Genomic DNA, 25439 nt, shown 5'->3' on the forward strand with positions numbered 1-25439 from the left:
TGTGCTGTAACATGAATAGAAGGTACAAGATGGAGACAGATTTGGACCTGGATAATGCCTGATCAGAAATTATTCAGTGCTTTACTTAATCTGCTTTGATTTCTATCGTAGAAAAGGTGCTTTATGCCACAGGTCCCCAACCTTTTGAGCACCAGGGATCAGTTCCATGGAGAGAGGTTTTTCTGTGGACCGGAGAGGGCATGGTTTCATGTATTGCCTGAATCCCATGGATGGGGCTTTGCTTGTTTGCGCGGCTTGGTGCCGGTCCAAGGACCAGGGGTTCAGGATCTCTGCTCTATGCTACATCATGAATTTAGCAAGGATTGTTGTAAAAAGGCTCTAACTCAAATAGTGTAATGTGTGCTAACAGATTTGCAGTCCTCAAAGTATATTTATGAAGCCCAGAATAAGAGGGAATGAGAAGAACATGCCTCAAGAGGAAACAAATCAGTCTTTCTCTGGAGGAGAATTGGCAAAGGATGGAGATTGTGAGTAAATGGGTGTTGATGTTACTGCTGCTTTACTTTGAGTTAAGTGACACTTATTACCTTATACCTCTGCATACTTAACATCTCTCGACAAGATGTCCTTTGTATCTCTTGACTGAAGGGCTTTAACCAAGTTTCTGTTGCAATGATGACACCGCAATTTCTCACCTCCCAGTTTGTTGTTAAATCTAGTTTCAAGTAATCCATTTTTGGCTCTAAGGAGCGAGCATTTGCAAACAAAATAGATGGAAGTGACACTCTGTATGGTCTAGTTTTTAGTCTAGACGTTAGACCTCCATGTTTACCACATTTCCTCTTTCAGTCACACTGCCTCCTCCTCTTCCAAAGATGGTCAGCCAGCTGCAGTGGCTACCACCCCACTCTGCCTCTGCTACATGAAACACTGTCTTCACTGCCCAAAATGCTGAGCACAATGCTGACTCCACCTCTAGTTATTCCATTTCTTCCTCCCTGCTCTTCCAGACATTGCAGTCAATCTCTCACCCTCCGTGTTAAATGCCGGTGCCTCTGCTGTTGACTCTTTCCACCATAGTAATCTGAAGCCATGCAGATTCTCCAGAACAGTTTTCTCGACATTTTCTCTCTCACTAAATATCTTCATATCCAATATGGACTGACATTCATATAAAAGTTTAGCAATCCAACTCTGCTTTCTTGTGTCTATTTTTAAAAAGTCATTCAGACCAGATCGCTGATTCCCTTCTATAACCCCAACACTTTTGAGAGCTGAAGCAGCTGCAGACAAGCAAGGCGCCGCCATCTTGAACCAGCATATGTTAGTGTTTCTCAACCTTAGCAATTTTAAAATATGTGGACTTCAGTTCTCAGAATTCCCAAGCCAGCAAGTTTTATAACAACTGTGTTGTTATAACTAACGACTATGACTGCAGTTTTAAAGGATTGCTTCGGTAGAGGGGCAATGTAGAGGGAACATCAAGGCAAAAAATTGTTGGCTATTTTCCCCTTAGTGGTATATTTTGGAGAAGCACGCATCGAAAAGAAAATGCAGTTTTGATGGCTTTCTCTTATATCTTTAGAATGCATATTGCAATTTCAGCATTTAGGCAGGTTTACTCTTTTGTATATGTTCAGGAGAACTTGAAACAAGAATTCTGCTCCAGTTTCAGATGATTATGTATGCCTGGAATCTTTAAGAACAGATGAAGAGAAATGGAACCCAGATCTAAGAACTGCTAAATTGGAGCAAGCTGCAGAGGAAGTGTATGATGATGTGGAAGGAATAGAGAGAGGCCTGTAAGTGTTTCGTAGACATTTAGAAAGTACATGCATATTTAAGTTTTTGAAAAATTTGGTGACTCTTAAAATTTCAAATGTACACTACTTTTTTTAAATGTTGTATTGCAGACAATCCTCTGATGCCCACAGATCATTTGCTTTAGATTCCAGTAAGTATAAAAATAATACTTCTTATAGAGCAAAGTGGGGTTGAATATTAACTACTGAAAGAACTTATGCAAAGGTAGTTTTAACTCTTGAAAAATTTTCCAGATTCCTAGTGAATTCTCTGCACTAGTACCCAAACTATTGGAAAGAGTATGAGTGTCTGTAGACAGAAAAAAACATAGCTTTATTTTTTTTTCCTGGTTGAAATCCTTTTAGGAAAGAAATATCAAAAGCTTTTGAGTAGTGTGTCAGGGAACACACTCTCAAAGGTAGGTGGGGCCAAGACAGTAGTTTAATTTAAATATGTTAGAAATCAGCTGATATGGTCAGATCCCATGTGTTTAATAATGCCACCCTTTTGTCACATGAAAAATGACAATTTGTGGCAAATTTTGGAAGAATTTGGAGTTTAATACTCAAGGTTTAGAGCTTTAGATTTTGTACACACTCCCTCCAGTTGGCCATAAGCCTGAAATCATTTGTTTCAAAGTTTCATATCTAGAAGCATTTGGGTTCCTTTTTCATTTTACTTTTATATTTTTTTTATTGGAATCTTGATGTTTGATAACACTTGGTCTTCTAGCTGAAGGGTTACTAGATTGATAATAAAACATTTACAAGAGGAAAACCAAGTTCACTACTGACTGAGATTCCAATAGTTCAACCTACATACTTCTCAATTATAAAAAGTTTGTAAAGTTGGAGATGTGGTTGTATGGATGCAACTTATTATCATATTTGGTGGTCTTGTAGAAATATAAAGGCTTTTTGGATTAAGATTTGGTGGAATATTCAAAAAAATTTTAATAGAAGAATAAAATTTACACCACAATTATTTTTGTTAGGTATTATTGAAGATTGTGATAGTAAAGAGATTATTTTAATGTTGAATTTTATTATGGCAGCAAGGTTATTGATTGGGCAATACTGGAGAAAAGACTCCTTGCCTACCTTAGAGGAATGGTTTTTTAAAGTTTCTTATTTATCAGAAATGGCAAAAATATCGGCTTATCTGAAAGACCTTTCACAAGAGAGATACAATTCTGTATGGAAAAGATGGGTAAAGTTTGTTCAGAACAAATATGGGATTAGAAAGTATTATTTAGCTTTTGAATAACTTATTGTATAAAGTTGTTATGTTTAGATTTGTTGATTTTATTGTAATGGAGTTAAAGGGGTTCTAAAATTTTTCAGGATTTATGTATAATCGTTGATGTTTATTTAATTTTTTATGTTTTTTTTGCTGTTTTTAGCTCTGTACTCTGGGAAGGGGGGGAGGGTTAATGGGAGGGGGAGGGAAAGAGGTGGGGAGGGATTTTATTGTAAAATGTTTATAAAAATTTCAATAAAAAAGTTTGTAAAGTAAAAATTTAAACATAAAAAATAATGTTTAAATTTTTACTTTACATTTTATAACACCACTACAATAGTAAAGTAAGTCAAATAACATTCACTAACTAAAGCCTAATTTTTCAGATATACTGGTTATATAATTCATATTGAGGATTTTGCTTTGACTTGTGACACATTCAAGCTGTAGATTTGCCAGTGGGTATCTGATATATTTTCTAAAAGTAGAAGGACCATAGTACTTCTATGTTAGTTTGTAGTTAATATACATGTTCTTATTTTGCAATTGTTATCAAATGGTCTTCTGGGAAGTCACTGGCTGATCGTGATCCATTCAATGGGAGCTCATGTTGGTACGTTCTTTTTCGGAACCCAGCAAACTATTCTAGGAATAAATTCCCCCCATTTTTCTGTATATGTAGAGTTTATCTGAAGTTGTTAGTCCTCAAAGCCTGAATAATATACTCTGTCATTTCTCAGTCTGAACTTTCCACTTTGCTCTTGTCAGCGATGGAGAGATGATTAGTTGCTTTCTCCATTTTTTCCTTAGTATATTATTCATTTCTTCCTCCCTTCTTTCAAAGGAAAGATATATGGGTCTCTTCCAACTCATCCTCATTTTGTTAGGTTAGGCTGATTGATAGTACCTGGCCCAAGATATCTTGGTAAACCATTTGGCTAAGCATGTCATGCTTTTTACTGACAATCTTATTTGAAGATGCTTCAGTTAAAATCTCTGTCAAATTAAAAAAATTACCCTTAGTGACACACGGACTTTCAAATGATAGTACTCATTCCACGTGGTGTGGTTAAGTTATGGTCACTGAATTTTTAATGTTGATTTATGTGAACTTTCCTCAGCAGAAGAAGTCATGGTTTTGAACTTGTCTCTGATTCGGTTAATTTATAGACTCTTATTTATTGGTTGGTTGGTTTTATGGTATTGGTTACTTGCCCCAATCCAAAAGCTCTAAGTAGCATATGACAAAATGGGTGTGTATGTATAAATCATCTTTTTTTTAAAAAAAAAAGAATCCAAACTAATTCCTTGCTTAGTCATGAAATTTACTTGATCATAGTTGATTCAACAAGTCAGAATATTTGAGTACTGTAAACATAAAAATGAGATCACATTTGGGTTAAACTGAGCTCTTTGGAAGAAAGGCAGAATATGAATGCAACAGAAAATAAAGTTCAGAAATTAATTTATATAAGAATATGAAATGATTTGGTGGTTAGATAGATTAATCATTCTTTGGGGTTAATCTTTTGGGTGATTTCCCTACCTCATCCTTTCCTACAGGATTGAGACAATTATAGGATGCAATAAAAGCTACAGAGTTGCAGAAGCATTCTTTTGACATATTTTTGAATAGAAAACACATGCTTGTTTTATTCCATACTCCAGTTCATAGTGTTCCTTATTTTATAATCTCTTGTAATTTGAAAGTCTGTTTTGTTTAATTCAGGCACTACTTTTTGGATATTCCAAAAAAGATTAGTTAGATTATTAATGAAGTAGAATAAATGGATGATAGGAAAAGTTAACACTTTTGCTATATTGCCAAATGGCAACGGATGGTTTAGCTGCAAATATGGCTTTTTATTGCTTTATATTTCAGATGATACCTATGAAGAGACATATGAGGATATTCAAAGTGAAATTCAAAGTGAAGGTTATAATTCCTCCAAATCAGAGTGAGTAGGTAGTCTTTTGACTGTTTGTCTGAACTTTTGAGCCTTTATATGACTGAGTGCCTTGGCATTTTTATATACTGTACAGTCGAGGGGGAAGCTGGTGCTTTTTGCTACAGGCATGTTACAAAAGAGCTGTATTTAGTGCTGTCTTCTTGGAAGTGGGCAAGTATGTTTACTGTGTTGCTACAGTCCCTTTTGGAGTATAGGAAATATTATAGAACCATACAGTTGAAAGGAATCTTAGATATCATCCCATTCAACTCCCTGCTTGGAATAGGATTTACTATGTCATCTCTGATAGATGACTATCCAGCCTCTATTTGAAGATCTCAGTAAGAACTCACCTCTTAATAGAGGAGCCTCTTCAACTGATTTGGCTGCTTGTATAGTCAGAAAACTCCTCCTGCTGCTTAGTAGCCCTATTCTATGTGCAGGTAGTCTTCCACTTAATAATCACAACAGAGCCCAGACATTTCTGTTGCTAAGTGAAACATTTGTTAAGTGAGTTTTGTCCCATTTTCTGGCCTTTCTTTCCACAGCTGTTAAGTGAATCACTGCAGTTGTTAAATTAGTAACATGATTGTTAAGTGAATCTGGTTTTTCTATTGACTTTGCTTGTCAGAAGGTTGCAAAAGGTGATCACATCATCCCGGGATACTGCAATGTCATAAATGTGCCAAGTGTCTGAATTTTGATCAGGTGACCATGGGGATACAGCAAGGGTCATAAGGGTGAAAACTGATCATACCATTTTTTTCAGTGCTGTTGTAACTTCAAATTGTCACTAAATGAACTGGTGTACTACATTTAGGACTACCTGTACTACGTTAGAATATTGATGAGCAGACTAGGCCAAAATTTCCTGACTTGATACCCATCAAATTCATTGGACTAATTGCTTACAGAATATTTAACCAGCATGGCTCAACAGAAAACCCTTAACCCAATTTTGAGAGCCTAAGATAGCAAACCCTATCACCAGAAATAATCTGTACTATCTTCCCTATACTGGTGCCCTTGGGAGAAAGTGGAATTGATATCTCTCTACCACTGCCAATCTTGCATGCCCCCCACCCCAATATCTTTATCTAACAATCAGTTTATCTAAGTAGTTAAACTTAGCTTGGAACTAACTTCCGCCCTAAGAGCAAATCGGAAATAGATGCTTTTAGTAATAATCTTCTCTTCTCTCCCATCTTGCCCTCCCAGAATTTCTGGAAAAGGAATTATTCATTCCAGGAATTATAAAAGGTTGGTGTTCCTCAAAGTAATAATGCTAGAATATAATAGGCTTCTTCTGATTTGTTTTCGTCCTGCATGGAGCATGGTTATTAATGCCTGGGAGAATGGATTCCTAGCAGTCTGACTTCTGCTTTTAAATATGCGTTTTTCTTTCAGTGTTAACCAGCTGCTTAAGCACAAAGGAGCTATTGAAATGCTCTTTGCTGTATGTTAGCCTGAACTCTTGTAGGAGATGCCCTAACATTGTCTGCCGCTGAACACTGATTCCACTTTTAGATTTACGCATCATTTGTTTCTCTGTTGTTTTTATAAACTCTGGGAAAAGAGTAATCACATGTTGGGATGGTGCCAGAAGTTACAAAGTAAAGGCACGTTCACCTAAAGTTGTCTTTTCCCAACGTTATGTTCGCTTTGGTATTTGTTAATTACTCTCTCTTTTTTGTTGTTCTAGAGATATCAAAGTTGAAAAACTCAAAGGATTTGGAAAATTTTTCAAAGAAAAATTAAAAATAAAAACCGCACATATGAAAGGCAGCTCTCGGTATGTAATGTGTTATTCCAATAGTAGAGAATATACCGTATGGTCTGTAGAGAATATACTGTATGTTCCTAATCAAGGAACCATCACGCAAGAAGTCACACTGCAAACAAGATTGGCAGGAGAAGCTACTCTATATACAATAAACAACCAGCAAACTTCAATCCCCCCCATGCACTGATGATCTTACCTAGCTTGGTAATGAAACATCTGCAGTCAAACAACCTCAGAGAACACCAAGAACTCATCAACATCATTATCATTCATAAAAGGCATCTATTGATTAATTTAAAGTGCCAGTCCTTAATTTTATTCCATTTTGGTCACTGTGGTGGCCGATGAACCTTTGAAATGCTGGGATACTGCAATACAAATCACAGCACTGTGAGGGTTACAACATCTTAATTGCTAGTTCAATAATTGCATGTGTCCCATTGAAATATAAATGGGGTATCAATGCAAAAGCTTTAGATACATTTACAGAATGGCAAGGCCTTTCCCTTCCATCTTATCTGGATTGAGTGGGGAAGGGCAGAAATGTTAGTGAATGAGGAGCACTGACTATTAAGCTGAAGGAGAAAATGGTAGACGGTATATGAACAAACACTTCACCTCTCAAAATAGAAATATGGGCCCCGAGGGTTGCTTGACTGCATTTCTTGGTTTAGCCACAAATAAGTGTGACACTTTGTGGTAAAATTTAGCTTTTAGCTTTGTGCTTATCTCCATGCAGATTGGGATGCTGGAAGAAGAAAGTGATCATATTTACATGCAAGGAATTTGAACTGCATTGCTTAACTCTTCCTCTCTTTTTTATGTTAAGTAAGGTAAATCCTGAGTGCCAGGTTTTCTATTAATATTGAGGACTTGACCAGGACATTTTAAGTTGCTTTCAAGACCCTAGGTCAGGGGTAGGCAATCTTGGCTCTTTTATGACTCGTGGACTTCAACATGCTGGCTCAGGAATTCTGAGAGTTGAAGTCCACAAGTCATAAAAGAGCCAAGGTTGCCTACCCCTGACCTAGGTTGTTCTGGTACCTTACATTAGTCCAAATAGTTGTCCACATATCCAGATACTATCTGAACTAAAAAAGTGTTTGGGAGAAAAGAGAAAGATTGATAATGCTGAATTTTTAATATTCAGAGATAATCAGTGATTATTTTGCAATTCTCTGGGACCAGCACTCAGCAGCCAACGCAATTTAAGATGCCATTGATGGAGTAGATTATGTCCCATCTTAGAGATTTCTCAGACATGTGGATTTGAAAGCCACCCATCTGGAGAATGACTGAATAAGAGAAGGTTATTATAATGCCATTCGTGAAAGAAATTCTTAACTCCTATTTGGTTCTTTGTGTGTTACATAGCCCTCTACTGTATGTGCATTTTTGGTCTCGATTTCTTTTTTCACAGGTTACGTATTGCTGGTTTATTTGAGACTAGAGCTTAATATGCCTTTTTAAAATTCCTTAACTTTTATGTTTACTTCCATTAGTCTTGAGAGCTGTGAAAATACTCTCTGGTTGAATATTTCCCCAATTTTTATGAATAAACCTCAGTTGAAACTATACCTTTTTTTTAGGCTCCTAAAAAATGTAATGCATTTTAGATATGTAAATGTGTTGCTTTCGGGAGTTGGTAACAAAAATACTGTGAAGTTCAATTTTTTCTATTGGTCCAACATTTTATTCTACCTCTGCCTTTTTTATTCAGTCATATAATCTTCAAAATTAAGAGTCATGCAAGTGTTATGAGCAATATAGAAATTGATGCATGCTAATTCCTGTTTGAAAATCTTAGCTGCATATGTTGTTATAAATATTATTATTTATATTATTATTTATAACCGATGCTGAAATGCACATTTGTTTTATTTGCTTTCTGCAGCAATCTTTCCCGTTCTGTACCAAATCTAGGTAAGCTTATATGTCTAATAGATAAACTGGCTCTCTTTTGAAATAACATTTTTGGTCCTGTCATGTCTGAGATGCTTTGGAATAGGCACCCCTTTTTATTTTATAATTATCAACAAAAAATATAGTACCTGTTTAAAACACCGCTTCTCCTTTCTAACAGATCATTTTTTATGCTGGAGTGCAGCCAAGAAGGATTTTTAGCAGGTCTGCCATTGCTAGTCTCTTAATTCTACAGATTCAGCTTTTTGTAAGAATAAATTGATCCAAAACTATTCTTTGTAGAGCTGCATCAGACAAGTTAGATCTTTTCAGATGTTACAAGATTCTTAGTTATTTTAACCCTTATTACATAGCCACTAGTCCTTTAGGAATTCACTTCTAGAGTGGGAAATTCTTAAGGAGACAAATGATAATTGTGCCAGTCTACTTTTACAAGGAAGTCACTTGGGGTTTTGAAAGTCACCTTGCTCACTTTATGAATGGAAAGGCCATTCATTTTCTGGGATGCACTGTAACTTTTTAGAGGTTGGTAATTGAATTTGCTTATTTCCTACTGTCACTTCATTTGTTTTTCTTTTCATGTTGTGTTTAATATACTGTAAGATTTTTAGATGTGTCTCATTATAAATTCTGGGAAATTGTAGACAGTTAATCACACTCTCTGGTTTTAATTGCAGATGTCATGGCCCAGGAAAACTTTATGTATAATGACATTGACCCAGAACAAAATGATACAAAGTAGGTAAAATAGTCATGACAATATTTTCTTCCTCTCCTATCTAACATTTCTCATGCCAATAAGACTTTCTTCAGATCTATAAATTATATCATTATCCTTAAAATGTATGATAACATCACTGGCTACAATAATATAAAATGCAATAATATAAAATGCAATAATATAGTTAATTAACTGATTATGTGTTTTTAGAACTGATTCTTAGTGACCCTGTAGATACGTAGATTGTCTCCATGGTGATCTGTCCCTAACTTGGTCCTTCACGTTTTCTAGCAGCGCACCTATTACCATTGAAACTGAATCCATCCAGATTCCTGCTGGTCATCCTCTTCTCTTTCTTTCTACCTGCCTAGCTTTAGAGCTTTCTTCAGAGAGCTGGATCTTTGCATAGTGTATTCAAAGTAAAATAATTTGAGCCTGATCATTTGTATCTCTAATGAGAACTCTGGCCTGATTTGTTTGAACATCCATTTCTTCATGTTCTTGGCTGTCCATCGTATTCTCAGGACTTTTCTCCAACATCAAAGTTCAAAAGTGTCAATGCTATTAAGGCTAATATAGAATTATTAAGACAGGTCTTTTTTGCCTTGGAATTTATTTTTAAAGACTCCGATGCACATCTGGAACATTTTTGGAACATATTTTATTCATTTATTCACAAAACTGGTATCTCATCTTTCTTCCATGAGGTCAAGTCAGCTTACATAGCATTCCTTCAATCTCTCGATTGTCAGCCGTACAAGATCCAGTAGATCACACCAAGAAACTAATGCTTAAAACTACGTTTATTAAGATTGGCTATACTAATCTAATCTTGCAAATCTGAATATGGTGCTTTTCCTCTTTCTTCTACCTTCATGTGAATCCGGAGAGTATCTGTCAGATATGGTCTCATACCCTTTCTCGTCCTTGATGGAACTTCTGCAATGTTTATCTGCTCGTTGCCTTCATAGAACTTCTTCCCTTTCTCCATCAGTGTCATCCTCTTTACTTTCTATATTGATTCTAGTCCAACTCATGGTATGTCACCATTTTAGCTATACAGATTTTTTTACATTTCCTTTGGAATATTCTCCTAAGGATTCCTGAAAATGAATTCTTGGTAGCCTCTTCAAATTGCATTTCATTATAATCTTTGCAATGAAACTGATTGATAAACAAGATAAAATCAATGTAAGTTTGAGAGAAGCAGTTTGGTGTACTGATTAAATATCAGGCTAGAAACCAGGAGACTGTGAGTTCTAGTCCCACCTTAGGCAAAAAGTCAGCGGGACCTCTGAACTGCCCATTGAAACTCAATTGAAAATAATTTTAAGGTAGTGATGAAGTGTAGGGCAAGTCTTGAATGAAAGGTAATATATTTATTGCAGGAAGTAGTTGCTTTCCTTGAGTGTGCCCAAACAGTGACTTTATTAATAAATTATTGTTTTTTTAATCCCTTAATTCTTATATCTGTAAAGGCTTTGTGTAAACTTCCAGCAACCTCAAATATTTAATATTTTAAACTTACTGGATGGCATAGATTGTTTCCCTTGTACAAAACCAGCAACTGTATATAGCCAGAAGAAACAAGAGTTTTCGGTGCTGTGCAATAAATGTTTCTCAGGCATTGTAAAGATCACCTTTCCATCTATCTTCCACTATGGAATTGAAATGTCTTTCATCCTAAATCTTTTATTTTTCTCCATCCTAGTTCAGTCTTGAGATTTTTCAGTTACACATAAAATTTCAGCTAAGCTCTTTGGTTAATAATATGAAACTGAGTGCAAACAGTCACGTGCGGCAACTTTGTCGTTAGGCATTATGGCTAGGTGACTCTGCAGGTGATATATGTCAGCAATGATAATAAAACTGAACTAGTTCTGCAGCAGCATGAGAATAATTGAGTATTAAATGCATTTTTGTAGGGAACGGAATGCTGTGGAGTCAAAGGCTGCGTGAAATTCAAATAGCCTTTTAATTCTAGCATCAGCTTTTTTTTGCTTGCATGAAAACAAATTCCCTTGTAACTTTCCGGCTGGGTGAAAGCTGCTCGGTGCTCTGCTTGCAACCTATTGAACTACAGGTCTGGGTGATACTGTAACTACACGATTCCTGTTTGAAAATGGATTTGTGATTCAGTGGTGCATGAAATGAGGCCTGTTGTGTGGTATCTTAGTTGATCGCGCTGATACTCATTGTCTCTCTGGAACCCCAGCATTCTCTGACATCCCTGACATTAGGAAACCGTGTTTCCCTCCCCCTCTTCTTTTTCAAGAGAGAATATTTGTCATAAAAGTGGACATTTACATTTCTTTTCTTGAGAGGAAGAGAGAGAAAAGCAAGCAACAATCATGTAGAAAGATAAAGAACATTGGATGCATTTACTTTTGAAGGGATGGGAATTTCTAAAAACATGTTATTTACATTTCTATTATTTATGTGAGAAGCAAAATACAAAGTAGTACACAACATTTAATGCTATTCAGCAGAAACTTTTTTACTGTTGCGTATTTTAAGCTGAAGTTTTACATCTTTAAAAATACAAAGGTGGAAGATTTGGGTGACATCAGGTCTAAATTAGGGTGATCTGAAGTAGCCAAACCATAGTTCAATTTACCACAATCCAAATTGGAACTAGCGGGTGCCTTTTTTCTTCTGCCTTGGGGGTAGAGCTTAACAAACAGAAAATTGATGTAGTTCAGGAAGCTAACGTTTTTGGGAAAGCTTGTTTTCTTACTAGCAAATGTGTTTCCAAACACACAGTTGATTTGTTCAGTTTATTGTTGATGCAGAAAAAAGGTTAGGTTCCTAGCTTCAAGGTCATTTGAGGATCTTTCCAGATAAAGGTCTATGATGCAATTTTGGCAACACCCCTCTGAATAATCCTGATTTTTTTTCCCTCTCTCCATGATTCTCATATGTTGGATTTATTCTGTACATGTGTCTTTCTTAGAAATCCCTTTAAAGTCAAGAAATACATTGTAGAAAAGAATAACAAGATGACAAAGGAGGAACAATCGTTTAGAGAAAGATTTATGGTAAGTTTCTTCTTCTTTTAAATAGCTTGGAAGATGTTGGCATGGTTACTGTTGTGTGTATGATATATGAAAATATGCTGTGCAATTTGTCATCTCTTGTCACAATACAGAACTATGAATAGCAACATTCCAGAAAATGATTCTTGTTACATTATATTGTCATTAAAAATATGCATAAATTGTTAATGGTAACCAAGAATTCTGGAACTTGTTTTAGAGAAAAATCTGTGCATACATACATACATTGTTTTTATATAGTAATTTTATAAAAGATTATAATTACAATGATAAAAAACAAATACAGAGTTAAAAAGTAAAAGAAATGTAAAAGGTGCAGAAGAGGGAAAGGGGAGGAAAAAAAATAAGAATATAGCAAAGAAAAAGAAAAGAAATAAAGAAGTATCAAAAATTTTAATAACTTATCCCCTTCTTTTAAAATACAGCAAATTATCTCTTCTTCCCATATCCCATCTCTTATCTATAAACAAATCCATAAATATCTCTTCATTTCAGTCCTAATGTCAGCAAAAATCCATTAAGGGTTACCAGCATAACTTACCTATTTTAACCTTGATCAAATGAAACAACTTTATATTCCTTCCTTTTACTTTGAACATTGCAACCCTAGAATAGAATAGAGCTGGAAGGGACCTTGGAGGTCTTCTAGTCCAATCCCCTGTTCAAGCAGGAAAACTTATACCATCTCAGACAGGTGATTATCTAATCTCTTCTTAAAAATTTCCAGTAATGGAGCGCCCACGATTTCTGGAGGCAAGCTGTTCCACTGGTTGATTGTCCTCACTGTCAGGAAGTTTCTCCTTAATACCTTAAAACCTGTTTTGAGTTTACTACCTCTTCCCACAAAGTATATATTTTCTGGGAAATTTTTCACCAGAGAACTGGTGCCTTCCTGCTGTCCTTTCCATTCCTTGGACCTGTCATGGAAGATGGGCATGCATACCCCAGCGTTGCCCAGATCCCGGGGCTAGCAATGGGAAAAAGAAGACAGCTAAAGTCACCTGAGGGTGCCACAGCTGGGTTTGTATCATCAGAGAGCAGCAGGAATAGCTGAAACAGTATAGGCAGCCAAAAGGGCAGAGATGGGCTGACGGGACATAGAGTTTGTACAGAGACAGTTTGTACAGGGCAGGAAAAGGTGAGATGAGACTGGAACTTTGAGGATGGTCAAAACTACTCTTCATTTAGTGCTGTCCTAACTTTGAATGGTGACTGAATGGTCATAACCCAAGGCGTTCCTGTATACCAAACCACTTTTGAAATTGGCACTCAAAAGTATGTTTAATGTGTATACAACGGCACTGAAATAAGTGATGTGTGACCATTTTTCACACTTTTGACTGTTTCAGCATCTCCATTGTCATGAGGTAAAAAAAAAACTGGTTCATATTTATGACAGTTCCAGTGTCCCAGTGTCATGTGAACACCTTCTGCAACCTTCTGACGAGCAAAGTCAATGGGGAAGCCAGATTCACTTAGCAGCCACGTTACTAACAGAACAACTGCAGTGATTCACTTAACAACTTTGGCAAGAAAGGTTATAAAATGGGGCAAAACTCACTTAACAGCCCTCCCATTTAGCAGCAGAAATTTTGAGCCCAATCCTTGCCTCCAGAAATTGGGAATGCTCCAAACTGGAAGTTTTTAATAAAAGATTGGACAGCCATTTGTCTGAAATGGTATTGGGTTTCCTTGCCTGCACAGGAGGTTTGACCAGAAGGCCTCCCAGGTCCCTTCCTTCTCTGTTATAATTTTGTTATGGTCATAACTTGAGGACTACCTATATGCAAATGTTTAAAATCTTTGGTATTCTCAGTGTATCCTATCCAAACTGTATCTGTAATAAGCTCTAGACCTGATCTCCATTAAGTTTATGTGAATTGGAGCTTGCTTTCTCTCCCCCCCCCTTACTTTGCCACAGTACAATAAGGAAATCACAGTAATAAATACGGCAGTCGCGCACTGCTCAAATACTCCTATCGGAGGAAACCTGGATTTGAGGATCTTGCCTGGAGAACAACTTGAAGTTATAGACATCACTGAAGGAAATCAACTGATATGTCGGAATTCTGAAGGCAAATGTAAGGTTTCAAAAGGAGTAAAACTGAAGAGCTGAGCATAATAAGTAAACAAAAACACTTAGGGTGGGGTCAGAAATCCAAAAAAACTGATTTTTTGCAAATTGGCCATGTTTGGTACAATACAGAAGTAGTATATAAAGAACTATACATTGTTTTTGCACTTGAATATTTTTTGATTATAAGTTTGAATGGTTTGTTTGTAACTCTGTGACTAAAATTTTGAACAAAACTCATCCCATAATAATGTATTTTATTTTATCCTTTCCTAGATGGGTATGTGCTATTAGAACATTTGAATTTCAGGTAAGTTTTAAAATGACTCAGTTCTAAAACACGGGATTAGCTAAAATCGGGACCTGTAATAATTCAAAGCTGTAGTTTTTCTATGGATGACACCATTTGTATGCTAGAATAAATGTAGCTTTGTGTTTTTTCTTATACCAGGCACTAGTGCTGTACAACTAAAGGCCAACACGTTTTGTAATCACAATATAGTGAAAATAATCATCTAAAAGAATTTTTGTTGCTTGTGAAAGAAAACAAAAATGGAGAACACACTCAGCCTGAATTCTTCAGAAGCTTACAACTGTTACTGCTGATTGTCATAAAAGTGACTTTTTAAAATAACATTTGATATTTATGTTATCCTATCCAAAGTTTATCAATCTAGGTATACGCTGAGAGGGAAATAACTTAATGTCATTGTAAAAACATGTTTTTCAAACTTTGTTTCAAATTACAACTCTTCCTATAGCAGCTCTTTTTAATGGTAATACAGCCCCAAGAAAAATTGCAAATTTCACTTGGTTCTTTGATATTGTACTTAGTATTTGTGTGCAAAACATATTATCTGCTATTGACACATTTTTTGTATGTATTTTGTCAATGTTAGGAGTAACACACGTGGATTTATAATTAATTCCGTATTTAACCAGTGTAAAAATTTGTGGACTTAAGCATTTAGAGAAACATTGGGAAACCATTTAATGCACTATTTTTAAATGTAAATAGGAGAAATAAAGTATGAATTGGCAATTAACACATTGCTGCTAAGTGTATTGACAGCTTGACAAAAAAACTTTGCAGAATTAACTTAATTAGAAGTGTTTACTGTTTCAGTTATTTAAAAATAAAACAGAATCATATTCAAAATGGTGACTATTTACCAATGTAATGAATACTGAAATCAGAATAAGTTTCCTTTGTGCTGGAAAGTCCCATTTGCTTTAAATCTGCTGTCAAAGAATGGAGACAGAGGGCAGGACATATAAAGATGAAGCTCCATTGTGAAAACAGATACCTGCCTGAGCAACTTTGATGATACCCAAAGGAACTGGATTTACGTCCTTCCATAACAACTTATGGTCTGGCAATAGTGTAAAAACTGGTGCCTCTCAACTAGTTCTCATGGGTTTTTGTGACTAAGGGGAATTCTGGATTCTGATTATGCTATCATTTGCAGTTATGATGGTAATGAAAAAGTAACTTTACAACGAATCTTCACATTAATGACCTTCGCAGGTCTATAAAGCAAAGGAAAGCTGAAGTCAGACCATAAACAGAGTCACAGATTGCCAGTCTCTATTCGCTAAATGAGGACTACCTATAACACAATAGTCAGTTTAATTTAATGCAAATTATAAACTGATAACGTGCCATGTTTGATGCAAGCTAAATTTCAGTTAACACGATGCTAGTTGAGTCTAACGCAAGTTAAAGCTATTTATTTTCCCAAGGAGCCACATAAGAAACTGAGACTGTTATGGAGGACTGCCACCCAGGACTGGATAGGGACAGCCAAAGGGCGGAATGTGGCCTGCAGCTTGTAAAATGTGGACTAGTGCATGCACAGTTGTTGTTGCGGGTTTTAGATGCTAATTGCTGCCATGCAAAATGGAAAAAAGTTTCCATTTGAGGAAAGCCCCTCTCCCCCAAAAAGAGGCTCATTTTGAAGAACTATGCAGAATATAGGACATCAGGTATAGTTTGTATATGGGTTTCTCTTATAGCTTCTCCTTTGTTCACTTGATTTATTTTAAATATTTATGAAATCTACCTTTAAGATTTCATGATAAGTTATCTTCTTCTTGTGCCATATCCGTTATCGCACGTTGACGATCATGTTGGCGATCCTGTTTTTATCAGCAGGCGCATGAAAAAGTGCTGCTGAGTTTTGTCCAAACCAATCCCTTAGATTTTGAAGCCAAGATGTTCCAACCCAAAAATTCTAAAACCACTTAAAAGTAACCGAAAGGTGGTCTAAGCAACAATCTTGCTATCACTTTGCATATTATCTATTTTTTAAATCTTTATATTTCCTTAATAAGCATTTTTTTTCATTTCCAGTTTCCATCAAGTTAGAATCAATTGCCCCATTTTCCTTAAAATATGTCAAACGGTGCAAATTTGAATAATGCAACAATGATGTTATTGGCCTGCTTGTATTAAAGTAAGTCAAAGGAAATGACTTGAGTCTACTGTTCAAGTCACTGGGGGAAATGTAAAACAAACAAGCTAATAAGACTACGAATACAGACATCGTACATATTTTTGAAGGTGGTTGGATTATCACAATATGGTTGTGCTTTTTCTGTGAAGAATATTACAATTAAATTAATCTGTATCCATGTTATTTACCAAATGCACAACACGGACAGGCAGATTTCTATTTATCTTGCTCCAAAACAGAGCAAGGCAAAACACAATAGGGCAAGGGTCCCCAACCCCCGGTGCATGGACTGGTACCGGGCTGCGGCATGCCAGCAACCGGTCCACACAAACAAGCAAAGCCCCATCTGTGGGATGCAGGCAGCACACGAAACCATGCATCCTCCAGTCTGTGGAAAAACCTCTCTCCATGGAACCGGTCCCTGGTGCCCAAAAGGTTGGGGACTTCTGCAATAGGGCATATATCCAACATGTGAGTGCCAATAGGCTTACTCAAAGTAGGCTTAAGTGAAGTTTGTCATCAAAAATAGCAAACTATTGCCAGCAAATAAAAAAATGGAATTTGAAAAATGGTTTTCTGAGTTTGTTCTGGGTCATAGAATATTATTGTTTTTGCTTTTAATGGCAATTCCCTGGAAGCTTACGTTTTCTCTGAGCGCAGTCTGATGAAAACAATAGCCACTACCACAGTATTTATATTTCTAAATTTTTACAGTATAAAAGAGCTGAAAAGTTCACATGAGTAACTCATGTGTTTACACGCTTATAATCTGTTTATTAAAGTGCAAATGTCAATCATGAAATAACATGCAATGAGATACAATAGAGATAGGTACATGAAACTTCCAATTATCCAGGTTTTTTTTTTAAACGATAAAACTGAAAAAACAATATGCTTATGCTGCCCTCTTTTAAGTTCTTATATAAGCCGAACAAAAATCAAAATGATCTGGACTACCTCCTCTATAAACAACAATGAAACATGAAAGCATCAGTGAATATTATTTTATGAAATATAGGGATATTGACAAAGTTTGCTGTGCCTGGTTATGTGAATTCTATGAATTTTCTCATTATAAACAAAATCTGAGGCAGAACAATACTTTGTTTTCTTAATTCCACTAGCTGTTGTCCTTAAAAGTGACTTCTGCTAACTTCTGCTTAATATTTAGTCATCTTTTTTTCCCCTTACTTATCTTTTAAGGAGGAACAGCCCCTTCCTCATTTTTTATGAATAGATTAGTAACGTCTCAAAGTGAAGTCCCAGATGAAATTACTCTGAGGATCATTCTGACTATAGCAGCAAACAATTTAAAGATTCTCCAGACTAGTTTACAAACTACGTCAAATCATTTCAAATTCAATTCTTGTTAAGAATGAAAATCTCTCTATTTCTCCCAAAGATGCTTTTTCACGAGGCAAATGGACTTTCTCTCTTTCTCATATGTAATTTCACTAGTTGGTATTAATGGAGGAGTTTTATTTTACATTTGTACATTACAAATACAAAAATTCCGAATCTTCTGAGAATGGTCTTTAACAGTGCTATTTCCAAAAATACATATAAATGTATGTATAGTCCTATAGCTTGTATTTTGTACATTTGTACATTGAAGAAAAAAAATAGTCACACTAAAGAAAAAAGAGTGCTAGATAGACATACATACCAGTGTACTTTAATATGGAAAAAATATACGATTTCACTTCAAATTAGGGATGAAATAATACTGGAAGATTGGTAACCATTCAAACGTTTTATGAGTTTTACAATAATTACTTAGGAAAATGCATAGACAGACATGTCAACTTTTCAAATAAATATTCTGTCACATTATGTTAGATTACTTAAGGCAGTTTCAGTAGTAGTTTCAAAGCATTTAGGGAGAACCTAACAGGCAATGCTAAAATGCTTAAACTGGTGACTAACTTTTCATTTAATCTGTCAACAAATACAATTATAGATATCAAAAGCAACATTTCCCTTTATCATTCATGTAATGGCTCACTTTCCAATTTCACCTAGTTTTCATAAACAGAATGTTTGCAGTGACCGCAGACCTTATGAACAACTGAAGATCCAGGGATTTGATGATCAAAAGTCATTTGGATACAAATAAGGAAAAGTTTAGTGATAGATTTCTTTCTTCCTTTTTCAAAAGCAGCTTTTATGAGAAAAGCTACTTTGGGGGGGGGGAAACTAATGATGTCCACTCATAGGAATAGGTTTCTTAGTCAAGTATGACTTACAACAGTTCAAAGTTACAGCAATACTGAAAAAGTGATTTATGACCATTTTTCACATTTATAACCCTTGCAGTATCTCCATGGTCATGTGATCAAAATTCAGATGCTTGGCAACTGACTCATATTTATGAAGGTTGCAGTGTCCTTGGGTTATGTGATCACCTTTTGTGACCTAACAATAGCAATAGCACTTAGACCAGTGTTTCTCAACCTTAACAATTTTAAGGCATGTGGACTTCAACTCCCAGAATTCCACAGCCAGCAATGCTGGCTGTGGAATTCTGGGAGTTGAAGTCCACATGCCTTAAAATTGTCAAGATTGAGAAACACCGACTTAAGACTTATATACCACTTCACGGTGCTTTACAGCCCTGTCTCTAAGTGGTTTACAGAGTCAGCATATTGCCCCCAACGATCTGGGTCCTCATTTTTACTGACTTAGGAAGGATGGAAAGCTGAGTCAACCTTGAGCCGGTGAGATTCGAACTGCCAAACTGCAGGCAGGCAGCAGGCAGTGGAAGTAGCCTGCAATACAAGCAAAGTCAATGGGGAAGCCAGATCCACTAACAACCCTCTTACTAAATTTAATAACTGCAGTGATTCACTTAACTTTGGAAAGAGAGGTCATAAAATGGGACAAAATTCACTTTAACAAATGTTTCACCTTACAAGAGAAAATTTGGGCTCAATTGTGGTCATAAGTTAAGGACTACCTGTAGTCCTGTTTCTTTATATCATAGGTAAAGCCTATTCTATTAACTATCTCTACAAGGCATTCGACTTTTGCACAGCTGTTTTCTCGAAGTTCAAAAGGTAGATATGTCTCCACCCCCTATTGCAGTATGTTTGTACGTTGTTATTGTACAATACAAGAGCTCCTTATATATGCTGCAATGCACATCTAAGTGGGCTATTATAAAATGGCCCACTTGGATGTGCATTACCATTTGAAAGTATTGAGGAAGTGGCATTAACACTAAATTCTGAATAGGAATGAAAGAGGAGGAGAAAAACCATTATAAACATTTTAGCCCAACAGGAGTGCAGCTTAATTATATTATCGATAAGGCAAAGAAATACAAAGAACTGGCTTGTGTCAAGTTAGACCACTGGTCTACATAGAAAGACTGGTGAATTAGCCATGAGGTTCCTTGATACAATGGTTTATGTCAAGCATATGAATGTTTATGCTTTGATGGCCATTTCTCAAAGACAGGCTCCCGTGATGTGCTTTACAGAGGACATATCAAGTGAAGAAGTACAGCCAGTCAAGAGGTCAAAAGTGGAGCGAAGAGGCTGGATCAAGTAGAGCACCTCTCCAAATACTCCTATGATCAAGCTCATTCTTAGTTACAATGTGGTTTCTAAATTGACAGGTAGTCCTCAACTTACGATCACAATTGAGCCCAAAATGTATGTTGCTAAGTGAAAAATTAGTTGAGTGAATTTTTCCCCATTTTACAATTTTTCTTCCCACATTGATTAAGTGAATCATTCCAGCTGTTAACCAAATAGCAGGGTTGTGAAGTGAATCTGTCTTCCCCGTTGACTTTGTTTGTCAGAAGGTCACAAAAGGAGAGGACGCGACCCCAGGATGCTGCAACCGTCATAAATATGAACCAGCTGTCAAGCATCCAAATGTAAATAACATGACCCTGGGGATGCTGAAACGGTCATAAGTATGAAAAATTGTCATAAGTCACTTTTTCCAGTGCCGTTGTAATTTTGAATAATCACTAAACAAACTACCGTTAAGTCGAGGACTACCTGTAACTCTCTGGATTCATAAGTCCTGCTACAAAAACATACATACTACTAAGCTAGAACTCACCACGAATAACACTTTGGTTGTACAGCATGATTATAGTAAGAAATGTCATCACATGCAAATGTCATCAGTTAGGCAAAGTACACTTCAAGTATTTTAAATAATCTCTTCCTAAGGTAATGAAGGTGATAAGACTTTTCTGTAAAATGAGCAAACATGATACATTCTGTCATTTTCAGCTGCTGGTACAAGAAGGCACATTTTTCCATAATTAACTTAGGTCATATATTCAAACAGCAACAAAAAAAAACCCACCCAACACTACTATGGAAGAAATTTGGATAATGCAGTGGCCATTGCATTTTTTTTTCTTGCAAGGAAATTAACCCTGCTTAAAATTCAATTTAAGTAGTCTTATCTGAAATTTAAGTAGTCTTATCTGAAATCTGCAACCTAAAGGGTTACACCACTATTAGATGTGAATGAAAACCTGTTATATGAGCCACTACTCTCACCGTCCTTACACATTCTGTATTGATTCAAAGGGATGTTGGGGGGAGGAATTAGTGATTTTCTAACTGGAGCATGCCAATAAACCAGTGGTTGGAAATTGTACTTTCACTTCAACAGTGTAGCAATGTGTTTATCCTGTTTTGTTGGGGGAAAACAACATCACTATCAATCCTCACTTAAATAGATCAGTAACAGCCACCTGAATCTACACTGAATACCACATTAGCTCTATAGCTCAAGCACTGCCCTTTCAGAAAGCAAAAGGGTAATTCATCTTAATTCTAGTCATCCTTTTGACAATTTAGTAGACGCCTGACATTTGTAATACATCCAAATTTTAATCCCAACTCCACAACGAAAATGCAATAATCAGGAGGTCTTTACATCAGCAAGCAAGGATAAATTTCAATTGGCCAAAAGAGTATCATTGTCTTGCAATCAATGGTTATTTTGTTAAATTTATCTTTCACACATGTGACATTCCTAACTTGTGATACTTATTGAACGAGCATTACTGGTAATCTGAATTGGATATTAAAAAAGAGATAAAGTGCAACATGAATGTACAATAATAACATTAAGAAACCACACTTTACAAGGCGGAGGTGGTTTCCAAAGAGGCAATACAGGACTACTTAAAAGGAGCTGATCTTCCAAAGGTGCCAGAGAACATGGGACATATCTTAAATGAGAAGATAACAATGATGGAGATTACAGAGGCAATTAAAAAAAAGAAATTGCACCTTTTCTGAAAACATCTGCTTCCATTCAGATGGATAAAATTTTTTTTAGCAGGGCAGGAAAAATTTACATTCGGCTTAAATCGATAATGACAATAACCATCCTTTTTATTAACAGAGCTTCTCTTTCCCAGCTTCTTTGCATCTTCCTCTTCAACATTCACTGGGAGCATAGAAAGTTTTTTTTTTTTAATGGAACATACCTCTGCCTTTCTAGTGTTTCAAAATGTTGAGAGAAATGAAACTAGTTCAAGCATTATGCATACTGTCGACCAGGGGTGGGGAACTATGACCCTTTTATGAGCTGTGACTTCAACTCCCAGAATTCCTGGGCCAGCCATAGTTTCCCCGTCTCTGCTGTAGACCAACCTAGTTCTAGATGTATTGAGACATCAGTTTCCAACAAACATGGCCTTTGACCTTGCTGGTTGGGAATTCTGGGTGTTTCTGTACCCACGTATATGAAGAGTGCCAGATTGAAATATGACCCGCAATGGCTATCAAATATGGCTGCAAACAGAGATACAAGAAAAAGCTTTTTTGCTGCCATGTATGCAGTCCAGCTATAGTAATCCTAGATATGCTCCGGGTTTCTTTGTTTCTGCATTAAGTGTTGATAGGAGAGGCTGCATACATATGTTTATGTAAGAGCAAGAAGCATGATCAGACAACATTCCTGAAACTCTAAATCCATATATTCCCATACTCAGAGGCCCATGTACACAGGCTTTCATGTCACAGGCAGTCCTCGCCTTACAAGAGTTCAACGTTACAATGGCACTGAAAAAAGTGACGTTTGGCCATTTTTCACATTTATGACTGTTGCAGCACCCCACATGGTCACATGATCAAAAGTCAGATGCTTGGCCACTGACTCATATTTATGACAGTTGCAGGGTCCTGGGGTCATGCGATCCCCTTTTGCAACCTTCTGACAAACAAAGCCAATGGGGAAGCCAGACTCACTTAACAACCATGTTATTACTTTGATGACTGCAGTGATTCACTTAACAACCATGGCAAGAAAGGTCGTAAAATGGGGCAAAATTCACTTCACAGCTGTCTTGCTTAGCAACAGAATTTTTACAGTCAATTGTGGTCGTAAGTCGAGGACTATCTGTACATATATCCATGTTCAGCAAAACAGTGGCTGTACTTGCTATTCCTTTTAATTATATCGAAGTTATATGAAGGAAATCCTGTAAAATCAATATCCTCAAACAGGAAAAAAACAAACAAACAAACTGGCATCTCAAGACTTATTTTCAGATAAACTAATGCCATTTCAAAAAAAATGAGAAAAAAACAGTTTTTGAATTATATGGAAAGGCTTTGTACAAAGTTATTTGGCTAAAATTGTTTTCCCATTTTGTCTAAAACAATGTTTTGACTCCATCCTAGTTTATATCTTCTAGATTTGATCCTGTTATATTTTTAATTCAACCTCAGTTAGCACTTATTAATATCAAGTATTAATATTACAAATAGCTATTGTAAAATTAAAGAGCAGCTATTATGAGAACAAAGCATAAATAAAAACTCGGAAACAATGTACTGCAGCATCTACAAAGTGTGGTTTCACCCTCATGTTCAAAGAATATTACCATTTCCAATAATAAAGGGTTTTCTTACTACACTTTTAGTAACCGTGATGCCTTGAGATAGCCTAAAGAAAAGGAACACTAAACATAAGTCATTCCTGCTTTATCTATATCTCAGGGAAGTCACAGGCAGTTAAGCTTTACAAGTACACAAAAGCCCTAAGGTCTGGAACAACATTGTCAAATTCATATTCCAGTTCTCATGACATAGTATTGTAAAAGGATGCTGTCAGTACTAAAAAGGCAAAAATATTTTCCTATTGAAGGGGAAAATGAGAAAGCTTTACTCACACAAAAGCGTATCTGAAATCTAGAATTCAATGAACTCCTTATATTTCAAGATAATTAGTGATGGTATAGAAAGTGCCCATTCATCTGTTACTTTAAAAATGTACTGCAGACAATCTCAGTGCAACAATTACATTTGACTCCCTTATGATAGATATTCTGGTCAATTTAGATAATGCTGTATTTGTGGACTTGAAAAGATCAGGGTTTTTGTGATTAATAAAATGACACATTATCAAAATTGATTCTAATGCATCTATCTACCTGTTGCACAACTTTTGGCTCCATAAATTATTCTCAAATCCTGGGGATGAAGGGATGCTAGGACCAACACAAATATCGAGATGCATATCCATTTTTTTTGTCTGTGTTAGAATGTCCCTAATGATCTGGAAGTAGCAAATCAGAAATGAACATTTAAAAACAACAAAAATGGGCATTAGTAATTGAAAGAGATTGATGATTTGACCAAAGAGTGAGCTGGGAAACATCCTTGTCTGTGAAAGATCTCAAATTCATCCACTTTCAAAACTGGCTTCTGCAGCAGTCCAAAGATGCTCCTTTTATATCAATGTTTAAAACAAATGGAGTCCCCCATCTTTTTTTTTTAAAGCATATATTAAATATTTTGGTTAGCAATGTTCTATGTTCTTGCTTAGACCGTATTTTCTTATTTTCTGAGCAGACATGTACAGCAGAGGTTCCCAACCTCTGATATGTGGACAGGCACTGGTCCACGGTATGCAGGCAGCACGCAAAACCACACCTCCTCCGGTCCACGGAAAAACCTTTCTCCACGGAACCAGTCCCTGGTGCCCAAAAGATTGGGGGCCGCTGATGTATAGGATTACCCCACATGTGAATAAATATGCTGTGTATGTTGGTAAACTTTTCTTCTCAAAACCCGCCTAAAATTGTTGTTGTTAATTGCGAAGTCGTGTCCAAACCATCGCGACCCCATGGACAACGTTCCTCCAGGTCTTCCTGTCCTCTACCATCTTCTGGAGTCCATTTAAGTTCACACCTACTGTTTCAATGACTCCATCCAGCCATCTCATTCTCTGTCGTCACATTCTTCTATTGCCCTCAATCTTTCCCAACATTAGGCCCTTCTCCAGTTGAGTCTTTCCTTCTCATTAGGTGGCCAAAGTACTTGAGTTTCAACTTCAGGATCTGCCGTTCTAAAGAGCAGTCGGGGTTGATCTCTTCTAGGACTGACCGGTTTGAACGCCTTGCAGTCCAGGGGACTTGCAGGAGTCTTCTCCAGCACCATAGTTCAAAGGCCTCAATTCTTTGTCGCTCAGCCTTTCTTATGGTCCAA

At 36.4% G+C, this 25439-nt stretch overlaps 1 protein-coding gene across 6 annotated transcripts in view; it reads left to right on the forward strand.

The window, feature by feature from the left end:
- FYB2 (FYN binding protein 2) overlaps positions 1-15668 on the forward strand; it is a 30160-nt gene extending 14492 nt beyond the window's left edge. Inside the window, exons 7-19 of one of the 6 annotated variants that reach the window (XM_039319852.1) lie at positions 371-488; positions 1631-1763; positions 1875-1915; positions 3563-3616; positions 4886-4961; positions 6171-6212; positions 6655-6744; positions 8630-8658; positions 9336-9396; positions 12333-12417; positions 14357-14516; positions 14786-14819; positions 14961-15668. In XM_039319852.1, coding sequence (XP_039175786.1) covers positions 371-488; positions 1631-1763; positions 1875-1915; positions 3563-3616; positions 4886-4961; positions 6171-6212; positions 6655-6744; positions 8630-8658; positions 9336-9396; positions 12333-12417; positions 14357-14516; positions 14786-14819; positions 14961-14967 — 930 coding nt within the window. In that variant the 3' untranslated portion in view covers positions 14968-15668. Of the gene's footprint in view, positions 1-370; positions 489-1630; positions 1764-1874; positions 1916-3562; positions 3617-4885; positions 4962-6170; positions 6213-6654; positions 6745-8629; positions 8659-9335; positions 9397-12332; positions 12418-14356; positions 14517-14785; positions 14824-14960 lie in introns of those variants that run through there. The other 5 variants (XM_039319854.1, XM_039319855.1, XM_039319853.1 and 2 more) reach the window with 5 other exon arrangements.
- The last annotated feature ends 9771 nt before the right edge of the window (positions 15669-25439 follow it).

Source organism: Crotalus tigris, unplaced genomic scaffold (assembly GCF_016545835.1).
Source record: "Crotalus tigris isolate CLP2741 ecotype Arizona unplaced genomic scaffold, ASM1654583v1 scf7180000023617.9722795, whole genome shotgun sequence".
NCBI lineage: Eukaryota > Metazoa > Chordata > Lepidosauria > Squamata > Viperidae > Crotalus > Crotalus tigris.